Genomic DNA, 14,459 nt, shown 5'->3' with positions numbered 1-14,459 from the left:
AGGTGGTGACTGGTTGTTTTAAATTTACAGGAGAGAATCAGACCTAATTTAAGAAAGAGGTGTGAGAGCTAGGGCTACTGTCTAGGAGGAAAGGTAGCAGCAGCCTGAAAAAGTTCAGGGACTTCTGGTTTAGCACCACATCCACAAATTCACAGGCTAAAGTTATCTTGTCTTACTTAACCATGGCTCACACTAATTATGGTTTGGCCCTGTTTAGACATAAGAATAAACAACTTATGATCTAAGGCTCATACACAAAGTGGTAAACTATGGCTTAATACAGGAATGGGAAATCCTTTTTAAGTGAAGGGCATCATTTCCTCATATTGTATCTTTAAGGGACTGGATATCAGGACTGGTGGACCTGAAGCCAGAGCAGATGTAAAGGTGGGCCTCACATTTCTGCAGCCCCCTTTTTTTGTCCCTCAGCTCTCCTTCTATCTCCCCTATCCACGTCCCCATCGTCCTGCTTTCTCTCCCCCTCTCTCCTGCTAACCCTCTTTCCTATTTCGCTTCCTCTCCCTCTCCACCTGTACCTTCCTCCCCGATTCCTCCACACTGAACCCCGTACCTTAAAAAAAGTAGAAGCTGAATATGTGCAAATGGGGAGCCCTTTCCATATCCTGATTCTTGCTAATTGCCAAGGGAAGCAGGCCATAAGTCAAACAAAATGAACGGACACTCCGCTCTATTTATACCACGAAGTGGGAGGGGAACGGAGTTTTCCCACCAAAAACCATTAGCTTTTTAATCTTCCAGCCTAGGCACTGCGCAGGCGCAGCACCCGTATGTGTGATGCACAGAGGCCACGACGAAGAACCAAGAGGTACCACAAGCTGGAACTGGTCTATCGGCTGGAGGTTCAGCACCCCAGATCTAATCTCATATCTCCAAGCTAGGCACAGGCTGTTGCTAAAACTGGACGTGTGACCTGGAACCATTACAGATGAAAAGGAAATGCTGCTCCAGACACCCACAGACTTATCTAATGCATGCAGCCTCCAACTTGGGTCAGCAATCTGAAGAAAACCCCTCCTCTCTTCACAAAGCATACCTTTACAACAGCAGCCTCTTCTACAGAAGCCAGGTTAGGGGGGCTCAAAGAATCCTCAAGGCTAGAGGCAGCAGTATCCTCGTTGAATTCATTCCTGGAAAGAAGAAAACACTTTCCCTAATTCTTTAGCTCGGTTGCAAGACAAGTGACTTCTATGGGGCAAAGAAAAGATTCCTGTCAGAAAGCAAGCACAGCCATTGAAGTCATGGGCATATGAACTGCAGCACCTCACTGCCTGTTTCCCTAAGGAAGCTTTCTGACTTCCAGGTGCCAGCAAGGCACTGCACTGCAGCGAGAAGGCTGTGGGAATCCTCTATCCCAGAGTGTTCTGCTCACTCCTTTGCAGGCCTCCATGGCTTTATGGGACACTTGTGCTTTCAGTAACTGGACAGGAGAATGCCAAAAGCTCTGTCCATTCTGTGGCACATGCTAACATGAACACTGACCAAAAATAGCAGTCTATGAAGGAACCAAACTTTCATTCATCTACTTAAAAAGCTACATTTTAACACAGAAAAGGAAGGCTAGGAATTACCCTGGTTTGTATAAACTTCAACTCAAAATCTTTCAGAATTTATCATTTTATTGCCCCTTAAGAGCAGGTGATGCTCGAATCTATTGCTGTCTGCTGTGAAGTATCACTTGCATCGGTCCTGGAAAAACTGCATCCTTTAGTAAAGTAAAGGGACAGAGGAGAGTGCCTTCTGCATTCTGCAAATGCAGCAAGGGCAGAATTATTAATGCACGGAAAAACTGAGCAGATGTGGAGACCAGAGATGCTCATAATTCCCATCAAAAGCCATGACTGCATTCTCTGAAGTTTTGGGAGAACTCAATTAGAAAGGATACAGAAAATCTTCTTCAGCATATTGGTTTCTATGGAAGCCAGTGGTGAGCAGCTAGAATGCAGCAATACTGCTGCAATAAGAAAGCTGAAAAGGCTTGCTTTAAATACATTTTCCTGCCTTCCTGCAGGCAGTATAAGAAAAGTAGCTTCCAAAAGAAGCTACTTTTTTCCAGAAAAAAGAAAAAAACAAAAACAAAAAAACCCCTGAAATAATCTAGGAGTTAAAATCAAGTTTGAAGCTGCAAACAGAATAAAAACTATTTCCACTGTTCATCTGAAACCATGTAGCATTGGTGCCATCAATAAACCCTTTGAGATGGTTCCAAATCCTGGATGACATGACTGAAAGGGCCATGGGGAAATGGATAGGCTAAACAAAAATGCTTAAAAAAAATTATGCATTTCAGGTTGTTAGCAGGATAGCAACCTTTTGGCAGGGCTACACAGATAGCAGCGACGGTGCCCCTACGAGCAGGTGGCACTCAAGGAAGCAAACCCTCCAAGAAGCAACCTCGAGGTTTCTTTTCTCCCCGCCTGATCAGTTGCCTGTTTGGACTGAGAATAAGCCATGCTCACTGCTCCATGCTGTCAGCTGGAAAAGCAGAATGACTAACCTGACTTGCAATTGCCAAGATTAACTGTTTCGTAGGCCGCCCCGAGGCTTTTTGCGAATGGGGCAGCATAGAAATGTTTTAAATAAATAAATGAGTGAGTGAGTGAGTGAGTGAGTCAGTGCTCAACTGTTTTATTCTTGCACAGGTGATTTAATCTGTGCGCAGTGTCCATGCAGCTTCCTTGCCCTTGGAATATTCCCACCCAGAGCACTTACAGAATGAAGGCATTTGAGACTGGGGTTTCTTTCAGCCCTTCTCTTGGCTCCTGGAACATTGGGCTGTGGGCTCGCAGGGAGCTGTTCTGAACTCTTCCTGAGGGAAGAACGGCCCTGAACAAAAGCAGATCCAAAGGTTTCACTATGAGCTCCTTTTCCCACTCTTTGCTAAAGAACATTCTTCACATTGACATTAAAAGGCCCAGCACCCTGGCACTCCCTCATTGCAAGCGATCTCTTGGCAATTTACATGCCCTGGCCTGTGAGCACTGTGGATTTCAACACAGCAGGATTCTGAATGAGATTGTTCAAACTCTGACAGAAGGAAAAGTAAATGTTGTAAACTAAGTGCATTAAGTAAATGTGTCTGTACCTAGGCATATACATAGACATAATTCATTATTGCAGCACTTGCTAGATATGGGTGGAAGAAAAAAGTGTGCACTGATGTGAAAAAGCTTTGTTGTAATCTCTAGAAGTACAGATGCATTAGATTATGAACAGGGAATCCTGCTCAGATACCTGCTTAGCATGACACTTTAAAATAAAAGCCATGCTTTTCTAGATCATACTGACTTCTGCAATTGAGTTAGTGTATTCACACAACTGCAGAATTCCACTCACCTTTTCATCTTATCCACTTAGCAGACAGAAACCTCTTTACAAATCCTGAGCCTGTGGGAAGCCAATAGCCAGATGCGTTTTTGCATCACGCATGAATGCACTGAAACTAATTCCTTTTCTGCCTCTCTCAGGGGGATGACCAGGAACAGACACTAAGTCCGGGGAATTCCACTATCGAGCTACTCTCCTGAATACACACAGGTGTATTAGTCCTGCATTCCAGGTCAGGTTGCTCCCAAAAACAGTCTTTAATTTTTTAAGGCTTAAGCAAATTCAATGAATTATAAAGGCCAACTCACAAATGTGTTTCATTTTCAATTAAGAATTAATGAAAACTGCAGAAATATCACCCTTTAGTTGTTTTTAAACTACCAATTATCTGAAATTTGAAAGGCGGCTTTTACATAATGGCTTCTCAGTTCACAAAGTGAGTGAAAAAACTTGCCCATGCCACAATGAGTTCGTGCAGAATTTCAATCTCAGCATTCGTACCTGGCAGCAGCATCTTGAACGTTAGTGTTTTTGTTGCTTGACATGCTATCCTCCCTTGTAACCTGAAATAAAACAAAAATTGTAGTTTTACAGAGGTTATAGTTTTAAATGGGATCACTGGCTTGTATTGACCTGACATTCAAACTCAGAACTCTTTGAGTTGTTGAAGCGCAAGTAACTCAGAGTTTTAACCCAATAACAAACAATGAGCTCAAACTCTACTTCTCAACAACTCAGAGTTCTAGGTTCTTCATGCTGCATTCCTGAGTTCTTTATGAAAGCTGATGGCAGCTGGGCAGAAGGCAGCCCAGTTTCTGCATAGCCTCATGCAAAGCAGGTGAATGCTTTTGTATGACAGATCAGCAGTGCAACAATTTTGCCAGACAAAAGTATCCCAACACTTAGCTATTTTGATATGCACATGCTACCAACCCATCTAAGATTTTAAGCTATTTATAGTAAAAATATGAAGTAAATACAGTATGCAACTCCACAATAAAATAATGAAGGTACTGATAACAGCTAGATACAGATCACAAACCTTAATCAACTCCAAATGCTTATAAAGAATAAAAATCACTTTACTGCACTTCCAAAACCTGTAGAAAGTTAATGGACACGGAAAAAGAAAAAAAATGCAAACATGTGGTGTTCATAGCCTCAAGAGGGCAGAATTTGATGTTTCTAAAGAGTGAGAAAAGCACCAGCAACAAATCAACATGTGCTTATTCTCTTTTGTTTGTGATCTGAAAGTCAAGATGGATCTGAAGTCTTGTACTTCTATAAATAAGTTTTTGTTTGGCTAAGTATGAGATGGTTAACAGTGGCTAATAGTTGGTTTGACTCTTTTGAAGATTTCTTGTCCTGTTTTTAATGTTTTACATTGATAATTACATTATTAAACATTTATTTTGAATACTGGCCATATAGCCAATGGCTATACCTATCTGAACGAATGAATGAATGACTCAATCAATCAAAAAACTACTGCTAATATAGATTCCTAAGTGCAATTTAGTGGACAGCTCTGATGTTGGATAAAATCCAATACATATTTATTAAAGTATTTGTATACTTTCTCATTTATACTTTAAAGCTCTTGAAACATCTTAGAATCAATAAAAAAAGTTCTAGCACTCAGGTTTATAATCTAAGGAAAAGGGGATGAGAAAGAAAAAAAGTCTGCAAAACTGGTGGAATAAGCCCGCTTCACCTCTTATCTCCTTGTGGCAGCAGTAAAACTGGATAATCTCTCAGCCTGTCCCTCATTTCTTCTGCTCGACAGGCCAGATTTATTTATTTAGATCCCACCTTTTTTCTTTCCAGAAACTCAAGAAGGCTTACATAAACCTCCCATCAATTTTATTCTCACAACAATCCTGTAAAGTGGGTTGGGTTAATAGTGAATGAGCAGCCCAAAGTCACCCAGTGAGCTTTGTGGCCAAGTGGGAACTAGAACCCAGATCTCCTTGATCCCAGCTCAAAACTCTAATCATCACACTGCACTGACTCTCCGTGTGATGCCATTTAGCTGTACGTGTCAGTATGGAGAGTCCCAGTAGAGCCAGCTCTGACTTTCCCTTCGTTGCACCCTCCTACCCCCTGCCACCTGCTTCAGAGGACTACTAGCCTTTCGGAGGCAGGGTGGGAGAGGAAATCTCTTCCAGCAATGAGACCTGTTCTGTTGACCAAAGGCCAGTGATGGGTTTTACCCAATGAGAATTCCAGAGCAGCAACCTTTTACATGACCACATCAGCCCTACACAAGGTTCAGCTACACTGGGTGGGTGGGGGAACATGGTGTAGAACAGCATGTAGAAAAGGTAAAGTCAATGAAAACCAATGGGTGGATAAACCTGTTCTAAACCCATTTGTTTTGCCTCCTCACTCTGTTCTTCCAAAGACTACTAGGCTCTTTCATTATCAGGATGACCAAAGTGTTATAATCACTAGACCCCAAAAGCACTTGTACATCAGGCAGGCACAAGGAATATTAGAACTCAAGGAAATACTGCAGAAAACTGCCCCAGGTTTTGTTTGCTTACTTACTTTCTTGCATACTGATCCATTGGATGGCTGGCCAGCAGCACTTACCTTGTGCACTGCCTCTGCCTGGGCTTTCAAAATGTTGCTTTTGATGTCTGGTGGCAGCCGCAGGGAGGCACTCATTGGGCTCTCAACTGCATTGTTGAGGCACTTCTCTGTCAGCTTCACTACCTCTTCCTAGAGAGGAACAAAATTGCATGTAAATAACTGCATCTCTCCAGTGAGAACCTTTGTAAAGTCACTAAGCAAACACACAAAAGTGATTCAAAATCAGAAAATTAAGGAAGGCTCAAGGTCAGGCTGCAACATTTAGTCCATGGTTTGCTGGAGAAAACCTTTTACAATCACGCATGTGGTTTGCATAGCAAAATATGCATAATTTGAGTTCTGCTCTATTTAGTTTGCAAAATCTCCACCTAGGAACAACAGCTGCATATGTAATACAGGAAGATTTGCATTAAAATAATGTTGTGAAACATTAAGTATACTAAGAAATGAGGATCAAACCAGACACACATGGATTTTTAACCAAGTCAATGGTTATGCATTAATGGGAGTGGGTTTCGCTTACCACCCAAAGAATTTAGCAAGCCCCTGTCCTGTAGTTTCATTCTCAGCCAGCTTACATCCACTATTAGAGCTGAGGTAGGGTGAGACTCAAAGCAGTGGAGAACAACAAGATAAGACAGGGGAGGGGTGTTAGTTTTGTTTCCATTCTCTTTCTGTTTAATTTTTAAAATTGTTCCTCCCTTGGCCTTGTTTCCCCCCTCTTACCAGAGCTTTTCAATGTGTAATTTTATAATTTGTCTACCTATTCCTCCTACTTCAGGGGTCTCAAACTCGCGGCCCGCGGGCCACTTTCCGGGACGGGCGGGGCACAGGGGAGGGGCCCTGCGGCCTTCAAAGTGGCGGCGGCACCTGGGCCGGCCGTGGGATGAGTGGCCCACCCCCACCGCGGGGGTGGAATACTTGATGCGGCCCAGCCTCACCCAGCCTCTACTTCCAGCGGTCCCCAGGTAAGTTGAGTTGGAGACCCCTGTCCTACTTGCTTCCTTTGACAGCTGAAACCTACAAGGAAATTGACCAGACAGGATCATGTATATGGGCCAATTATAAGTGCACACTTGTGAAAGACTTCTTGAAAAAGTAAATCAAAGAAAGCACAAAGATACTTGTGAAATATTCTGGGGCTGAAAAACATGACCCTAAGTGTGCATTTCTGAGTCACTGAAAGCCATGACAAATGAGGCAAGCAAAAAGAAGTGGTAGTTGGAGCAAGAAGAAGGGGATGAGTTCTGCCATGGCAGACTCTGGAGTCAGCTGGAGGGGGAAGGAGCGAGAGAGCTACAGCAAGCCTGATTGCCTGTCAGGCATGTTGTGGGGTTGTTCTATGAGCAACTCATACTGCATAGCATATTCACAGGGTGGGTTAAACTGCTATGCAAGCAAAGCCAATGGTTGCTGCTTACACGTTGCCTTTTCCTAGCAGTGGAACCAAGCAGCAGCAAGGATCAGTTCCTATTATCTAAAGCAGGCAAACACAGGATTTAATCACTACTGTTGCCTGCCAGGAGAATATTCTCAAGCTTTGTAAATATGTTTAGCAAAAAGTAACTCCTCTGTTTTAAGTACTCATTAAAATCTCCTTCCCATGAGCTACTAGATCCTGAAAGTATACTCTCTCCTCTACATCCTCCTCTTTTCTTTCTTCTGTGTTGAGGTTCCAAGGGAGGGGAGAGTACTCTTTTGTCTCTCTGGTTCCCCCCATGCCTCCAATCATAATTATAGGGCTTTGTATGCACAATGGTTGCTGAAAAGTCCAGATTATTCAATCTGCCTGTTATTGTATTTAGCCACCCAGGAGTTGGATTTCAATAGAAGAAAATCTTCCCTGTGGAATGCTTTTGCAAATGAACTCAGTCACAAATGGTTCCAGAGTGAAAGACCAGAAGAACTGCCTTGGTCCAGCATTTATGACTTAGTAATATTTTAGCAGAGTCTCTCCAACTGTGCATCCACATAGTTCAATCATGCTTTCTAGCTACTTTTCCCACCTTGCATTCTGTATGCAGTATTTTCTTTAGGATATAAAACTATCAGTAGAACACTTTAAAAAAACAATTTATGAAGTTCAGCTTTTATTGTTCCCTACATTCCAGAAACTCAAGAAACTGGAATGCTTGTGTATTTAAACATTAATTGCTCCCTTCAGTGCCAGGGTGCTCGTCCAGAGCTTGGCACTGCCAGCCTTTCATGCTTGCTATCCAGCGAACATGGGCAGCAAGCTGCTGGGAACAGCAGCTCCTCTCTCTAGGGGGATGTCCATCCATGTTGCAGTTTACAAGATGCCATCTATGGATACAGGAAGATTATCTCCAAACATTTTCAAACAGCTGCAGCATATTAAACATATTTTGGCAAAGCAGACTCTGAGGATATAATTTCTAGAGGCGGAACTTGTTTTTATCATCAGTTAACGGAAGTCATTTGATGAGATTTCAGAAGGCAAGCTGGGAAACTTTATTTGATTCCTGCAGTGGGATCAAGCTTCTGTAGTTGAACAGGTCACCAATGATGTGCTACAAGCTTTTTATTTTCAAATGTTCAACTTCCTTCTTTACATAAGTAAAACAATGAACAAGCCATCTTACACAGCCAGGCCCATATAGTTCATAGCCTTCTATTTTGTCAACAAAGTAATCATATGCTATTATATCTGATTTATTTTCATTAGGGTTTGGCTCCTCTTACACCTTTCCTCTCTGGAAAATTCACCCACCGATGTCAGCACATATGACACCAGGATTCAGAAGCACTGGTAGGGCTAGAGGGGGAAATGGACAAAAAGGGAATGCAGAGAAGGATTTATTTCTTTAGTGAAGAAAAGGCTCCTATGGGTGAACTTAAAAGGAACAAGAGAAAGAGCAATATGGGACATTTGCCCCACCCTGCCTGAGAGAAGCAACATAGTTTGACCCAGCCTTTGGCTCCTTGCAACTGAATTTGCTTGCCTAAAACAGAGCATGAATGAATGATTTACAAAAGCAGCTTGGCTCACAACATTTTTCATATGATCAGCATGTGGTTTTTGTCCCAAACAGATCACTTTTATGAATACTCAGAAAACTGCATTTTCTAAAGTGATAAAAGGTTTGGACCCTCAGTAGGAAGAATGTAAATGATTTTTAATTTTTTAAAACAATGCATATTTTGGGTCTAAAAGGGGTTGAAGACAGGCATAACATGGCGTGTGCAGGTAAGGTAGTGTTGGACAGATATTTCAATATTGTACAAGTTGTCCTTGCCTACTGAAGTGCTCTTATTGGACCTGCAGGCACATTTGGGAATTTGAGAAACTGCTGTAGGCACAACCACAGATCATGCATAATCAGTAGATCACCTCTGTGGCTCCTGTCTGTCACATTGATAGATTTTAGGGAGTATCTTACTCAGCTAAAACTTTTGTATCTTCTCTACTCCGTAGTGCATAATGCATTTTTAAATATATAGAGTTGCATTTTGGGGGCCAGGAGGTTATTACACAGACAATATTTGTATTAGAATAGGTTTTTTTTTTTGAAGTATGCACTGATGTATACACACTCTTAAATTGCTTACCTCCTTCATGGAAATCAAGAAACCATCAATGTAAAAGTATACTCTATGCCCTTTCATAGCTAAAAGGCAGATATTGTGACACTGGAAGGAATGAGCACTCCATTCCTATAATGAAGTAAACTGAGGATCTTACAGTGTTTTCAATATTTGAACAGATAGCATATAGACACTGCCTTCAAATGGATCCTTATTTAGATATTTGGTCTGCCTTTGTTGAAGTCTATTTATAACTGCTGGAATGTTGCCAGTTTTTCATATAAATCCATTTAAGCATATGTTTAAAAAGATATTTTTTAAAAATATTAAAAATAGCGTGCTCATAAGGACCACACTGGGGAACCCATTATGGGCTTCTCACTGGGGATCCATGACCTATAGAAAAGGGCATGGTGAACATTTAAATCAAATGCTTTTTTTTTTCTGAGACCCCTCCACACACACATTTTAAAACAGATAAAACTAAAGTTAAATTGGGCAAACCCTAATATCTTAAATAAAAACCCACTGTCATCCATCTCAAAATAGCGTAAGAACATTTCATCTGCAATTTGAAAGCTTCTGAAAGGGTGGGGAATTAAATTGTTCACTTTTCTAAGGTTTACCTTTGTGCACATAAACCATCTTAAAAATTTTTTAACTGAGATACCTCATCATCCCATCTTCAGTGAAGAAAAGGGGATACATAACTTGGCAGCCTTAAAAAAGAATCCATTTTAACCCTGAGCGGTTAAGTGCCTAGTGATCATGTCTTGGATTGTGAGCTAAGCCCCTCTGCAGTACAAGATACTGAAAAACTAATACATCTGTTAGGTAAATACAGCCAGAACTCTCCACTCATTTTAATCATGGATAAAGAATCCCTTAACACAAAAACTATCGCTTATGAAGACACTCAAATTCATAATTTTTCTTCACAATTGTTGTTTGTTAAAGTATGCTCACAGAAGCTTGAGCATACTTACATTTGTCTTAGTTTAATCATCAGTTGAGACAACTTCATTTCCTTAATTGCCTAGAGCTTGTTTTCTTCAGCTTTTACAGCCGAAATACAGTCAGACAGACAGAGGCACTGAACAGGATTGTCTGTGTTCGCTTCTGTTTCTGAGAAGAAGCAGTTGGTAGAATAGCACCCAAGGTTAATCTTCTTATACACTGTAATCTTTATAATACACGAGCCATGCACTGTACATGAGGCACAGATGAAAGCCTGCAAGCAGGGTATGACCACACCAGCGTGACCACCTTTCCCTCATGAAAGGTTGCTTCAAGAGTCAAGAGTACAGAAACCATCAGAAAAATCAGCATGTTATCCCTTACAGCATGTTATCCCTTACAGTCATCAAAGGATACAGTTATAACCTCCTGTAACCCAAGCTGTGAGAAAAGAAAGGCCACTGTTTATTGGTTTAACATAAATTTCTCCTGTTTCTCAACCAAAATTTGACTGCCAAAGTGATTCACAGCAATTACAGCCTCATGCAAAAACACAGAAGGCAAGACGAAATTCTGATGTGAGGTGAGCTTTGTAGCTGGAGCTGGGCCCAGACGTGACAGAGGAGCGCCTGCACACAGCTCAACCTCCCTCGCTTGGCAAGCATGATTACTAGCTCCAGGCAGGAAGTTTCTCAGCTGGAAGTGGCTGCAAGTACAATGGAGGATTAATCTGACATCACCCTCCTCCCCATCTTTGAAATCTTTCAATCAGTTTCAGTTATAGGGCACAAAACAGTAGTGTTTACATTAAAAGGACAGCAAAAATATGAGACCTCTCATTTAGTTTAATGTCTCAGTGTCCTAAATGACTGTGGCCTAGAACACCTGGTCATGGAACTGAGCAGAGTGGGGACAATCTGGGATTTCATCCTAGGTGGGACTGTCAAGAGCCTAGTATAGGCTGTATATATTGTTGAACTGACTGGAAACCTTGACCGCAGTGCTAGCAGATTCAATATACATCTAGGTGGAAGACTGCTAAAGACGCTCATCACAGTCTTGTTTGACTACAATGGTAGAAGCGTCTGTTAACTGCCAATGAAGGAACTGTAAAAACAAAGGTGAAAGGAGGAGTCAAGAGGCTTAAATCCCTTTGAAATGCTTGAAGATTACTCTAAACTGCAATAATAGAAGCTCAGGTGGTATATATAGCACAAATTTAAAAAGTAATGCAAGGCCCAATAGTCAGTGGCTGTCAAAGGAACTATATGAGAAAAGAAGGCTTCCCTCAGGAAATCCAAGTCTTCCCAAAATGAGCACAAACTTGTACAAAGCAGACAAAAGCAGAAGAGAAGCAAAACAAAAATGAAACCTTTTGTTAACATATCACTAACAACAAGGCTAACAAAAACAATTCTTTCAATATATCAGAAGAAAGAAACCAGCTGGAGAGGCTACTGGACAGTTGGTCTGAAGGAGCAGGAAAGGAGGATAAGGAGATCGTGAAGAAGCTGAATGAATTCTTTTACCTGACTGCACAGCAGAGAATACAAGGCAGAATTGAAAATAGCACTGCCAAAACCATACTCCTCTTATATAAATCTTTGATGTGTCTGTACTTAAGAACATTGTGTATAGTCATCCAACTGAAAAAGGATAGTATTGATTGGGCAAAAGTGCAGAGAGGGGCAACTAAAACTATCAAGGGGTTGGAGCAACACCCCATAAGGAATTGTTACAACTTTTGGGATTGTTTAGCTTAGAAAAAGGCTGAGTAAAGAAAAACATGATGGAGGTGCTTCAACTTATGCACGGCATAGAGACAGTAGAGGGGAAGACATTTCCTCCCCACCCCCTTCCATGATAACAGAACTAAGAGTAAGCCTGTGAAGCTTGCATGGGAGATTCTGGACAGATAAAGGAAAGTACTTCTTTGCATAGCACATAGTTGAAATATGGAATTCACTACCACAGAATGTAGTGAAGGCCACCCATTTGGAACGGACAAATTCCAAGAGAAAGCTATCAGTGGTTATTAGTCTTGATGGCTAAGTGCTATCTCAGATACCAGAAGCGGTATACCCCTGTACACCAGGTGCTGGAGAGCTTGGGCAGGGGGGAACTGCTGTACCCATCTTGCTTTAGATATCCTGTGGGCAGCTGGTGTGTGTGTGAGCATCAGGACAGTGCCAGAATGTGCCCAAAGGGATTATAGCTTAGATGGGAGTGCAAGCTTAGACAGTGAAAATGAGAGTCTTGTGGATTCTCAGCCAGCTCCAGTATCAGATCGAAGTCCAAGAATGTCTGGGGAGCAGGGAGAGGAGATGTTAGTTCAGGAAGAGGGGGGTAATGGCTAACAAACCTGTGGGAACAGAGAAAGCAGAATGGGGGGAGAAGTAGTCATCCAGGACTGACAGGAGTCCTGGTCTACCATTGCAGAACAGGAAGAGCAGCTAGTCTGACAAAGAGAACCCTCCTCTTCGGAAGGCAACACCAGTTGCTAGAAGGAAGTATAGGCGAGAAATTCAGGTAATGGAAAAGCAGGAAAATCACAAAACGGCTAGGTTCTGGAGTGCTCCGCCCGAGGGGATGCACAGACTATGAGGTTATAAAGAGGAGGAAGACTAGTTGAAGCCAGAGAGGGCTCAACATTTCACTCTGGTTGGACTCAATAAATGTGCAACAATAATGCCTTGTAAAAAGAAACTCTGAGCAACATGTTTACTCAGGAGGCGGCCCAAGCTGCACAACAGCTGATTTGCTACCAGGCAAATAAGAGTGCTAGTCTTGAAGGATCTCAAGTCTGATTTACCACGTTTTTCCTTGGCTCTTAATTTGTATCAGATTATGTATCTACTCAGCTTTTAGAAGCAGTTTTGCAAAACAGCATATAGGTAGGACAGAATAGCTGGGTACCACATGTCCCTAAGACCTCAGCCATATTCACAGTATTTCTGAAAACAGAGCATACAGTACCTGTTTGTTGACATTGATGTTTATGTTGGACTCGGGAACTAGCACTGAATTGAGCTCCGCTTCCAGCTGTTTCAGTTTCAGTGATGTATCCTCAACTACTGAAGGAGGAAAAGGTAGAATATAAATTAACCTAAGATTAGATAAGAGCTCTGAAAATTGTTTGCATTTCATTTTTGTGATCAACTAATAACAACAGGACTGCAGTCAACTAGAATTGCTGTTCTTCTTTGTGCTCTCTGAGAAGTCACACTTATGGTTCTGCACCTGCAGCAGCCAGAAATCTCCACAGAAATATGGTACATTGCCAGCTAACTCATGCTGGCAGATGAAAAGATATGATAATTCCACCTGAAATTTCAAGCATTCCAGAAGTTCCTAGCTGAGCAAGTAGAATCAAAGTCAGGACAGGATCTTGGAAAATTAATTTTCTGGTCAATATCTGTATTTCCCTATCTGTGGGTACATACGAAATTACTAGCTGCAGCAACTTGTAAAGATCCCCAAATACAACCTTTATAAACTGATGAGGTATATTTTGTATTTATTGAAAACCAAACAAGCTATCTTGTTCTGTGGAAGCAAACCAAGACAAATGCAGAGTGGAGTAGGAGGAGAAAGGAGAAGTGGCACTAGTATTTAAGAGAGTGACCAATAGTTTTAGGTACTCTTCTTGTCCCTACACAGTTCCTGACCATTCTCAAGAATGTTTCCTAATTCTTATTTATTTAAAACATTTGTATGCCGTCTTTCACTATCACATCTCAGGACAGCTTACATGATTAAAAACAAAACCACAGAACAATAGAACAATTGATAAAACAAAACAATAAAATTATCAAAACCAAAACAATTCAATCAAAACAAAACAAAAATGACTGTAAATGGTAAAAATACTATTTAAAATAACGATGAAATAAAAAAGGTTTTAATCTGACACTGAAAAGAGTATAGGCTCAGCACCAGGCAAACCTCACTGGGGAGCATATTCCATAATCTGGGCACCACTGCAGAGAAGGCCCTGTTCCAAGTAGATGTCCTTT

The 14,459-nt window shown here is 41.5% G+C and overlaps 1 protein-coding gene across 6 annotated transcripts in view; it reads right to left on the bottom strand.

Annotated features, from left to right (window-relative positions):
• The window catches only part of EPB41L5 (erythrocyte membrane protein band 4.1 like 5), an 86,947-nt gene that overhangs the window by 7,219 nt on the left and 65,269 nt on the right, over positions 1–14,459 (bottom strand). For 3 of the 6 annotated variants that reach the window (XM_044437972.1, XM_044437973.1, XM_044437978.1), the window contains 5 exons: positions 13,420–13,517; positions 5,941–6,069; positions 3,847–3,908; positions 2,731–2,844; positions 1,055–1,148 (listed from right to left, as the gene is read on the bottom strand). In XM_044437972.1, the coding sequence (XP_044293907.1) occupies positions 1,055–1,148; positions 2,731–2,844; positions 3,847–3,908; positions 5,941–6,069; positions 13,420–13,517 (497 nt within the window). Of the gene's footprint in view, positions 1–1,054; positions 1,149–2,595; positions 2,845–3,846; positions 3,909–5,940; positions 6,070–13,419; positions 13,518–14,459 lie in introns of those variants that run through there. The other 3 variants (XM_044437974.1, XM_044437975.1, XM_044437976.1) reach the window with 3 other exon arrangements.

This window comes from Varanus komodoensis, unplaced genomic scaffold, assembly GCF_004798865.1.
Source record: "Varanus komodoensis strain SLA01 unplaced genomic scaffold, ASM479886v1 scaffold32, whole genome shotgun sequence".
In the NCBI taxonomy this organism is placed as follows: domain Eukaryota; kingdom Metazoa; phylum Chordata; class Lepidosauria; order Squamata; family Varanidae; genus Varanus; species Varanus komodoensis.
The sequence above is the reverse complement of the archived record's forward strand: the minus strand, read 5'-3'. Positions and strand labels throughout refer to the sequence as shown.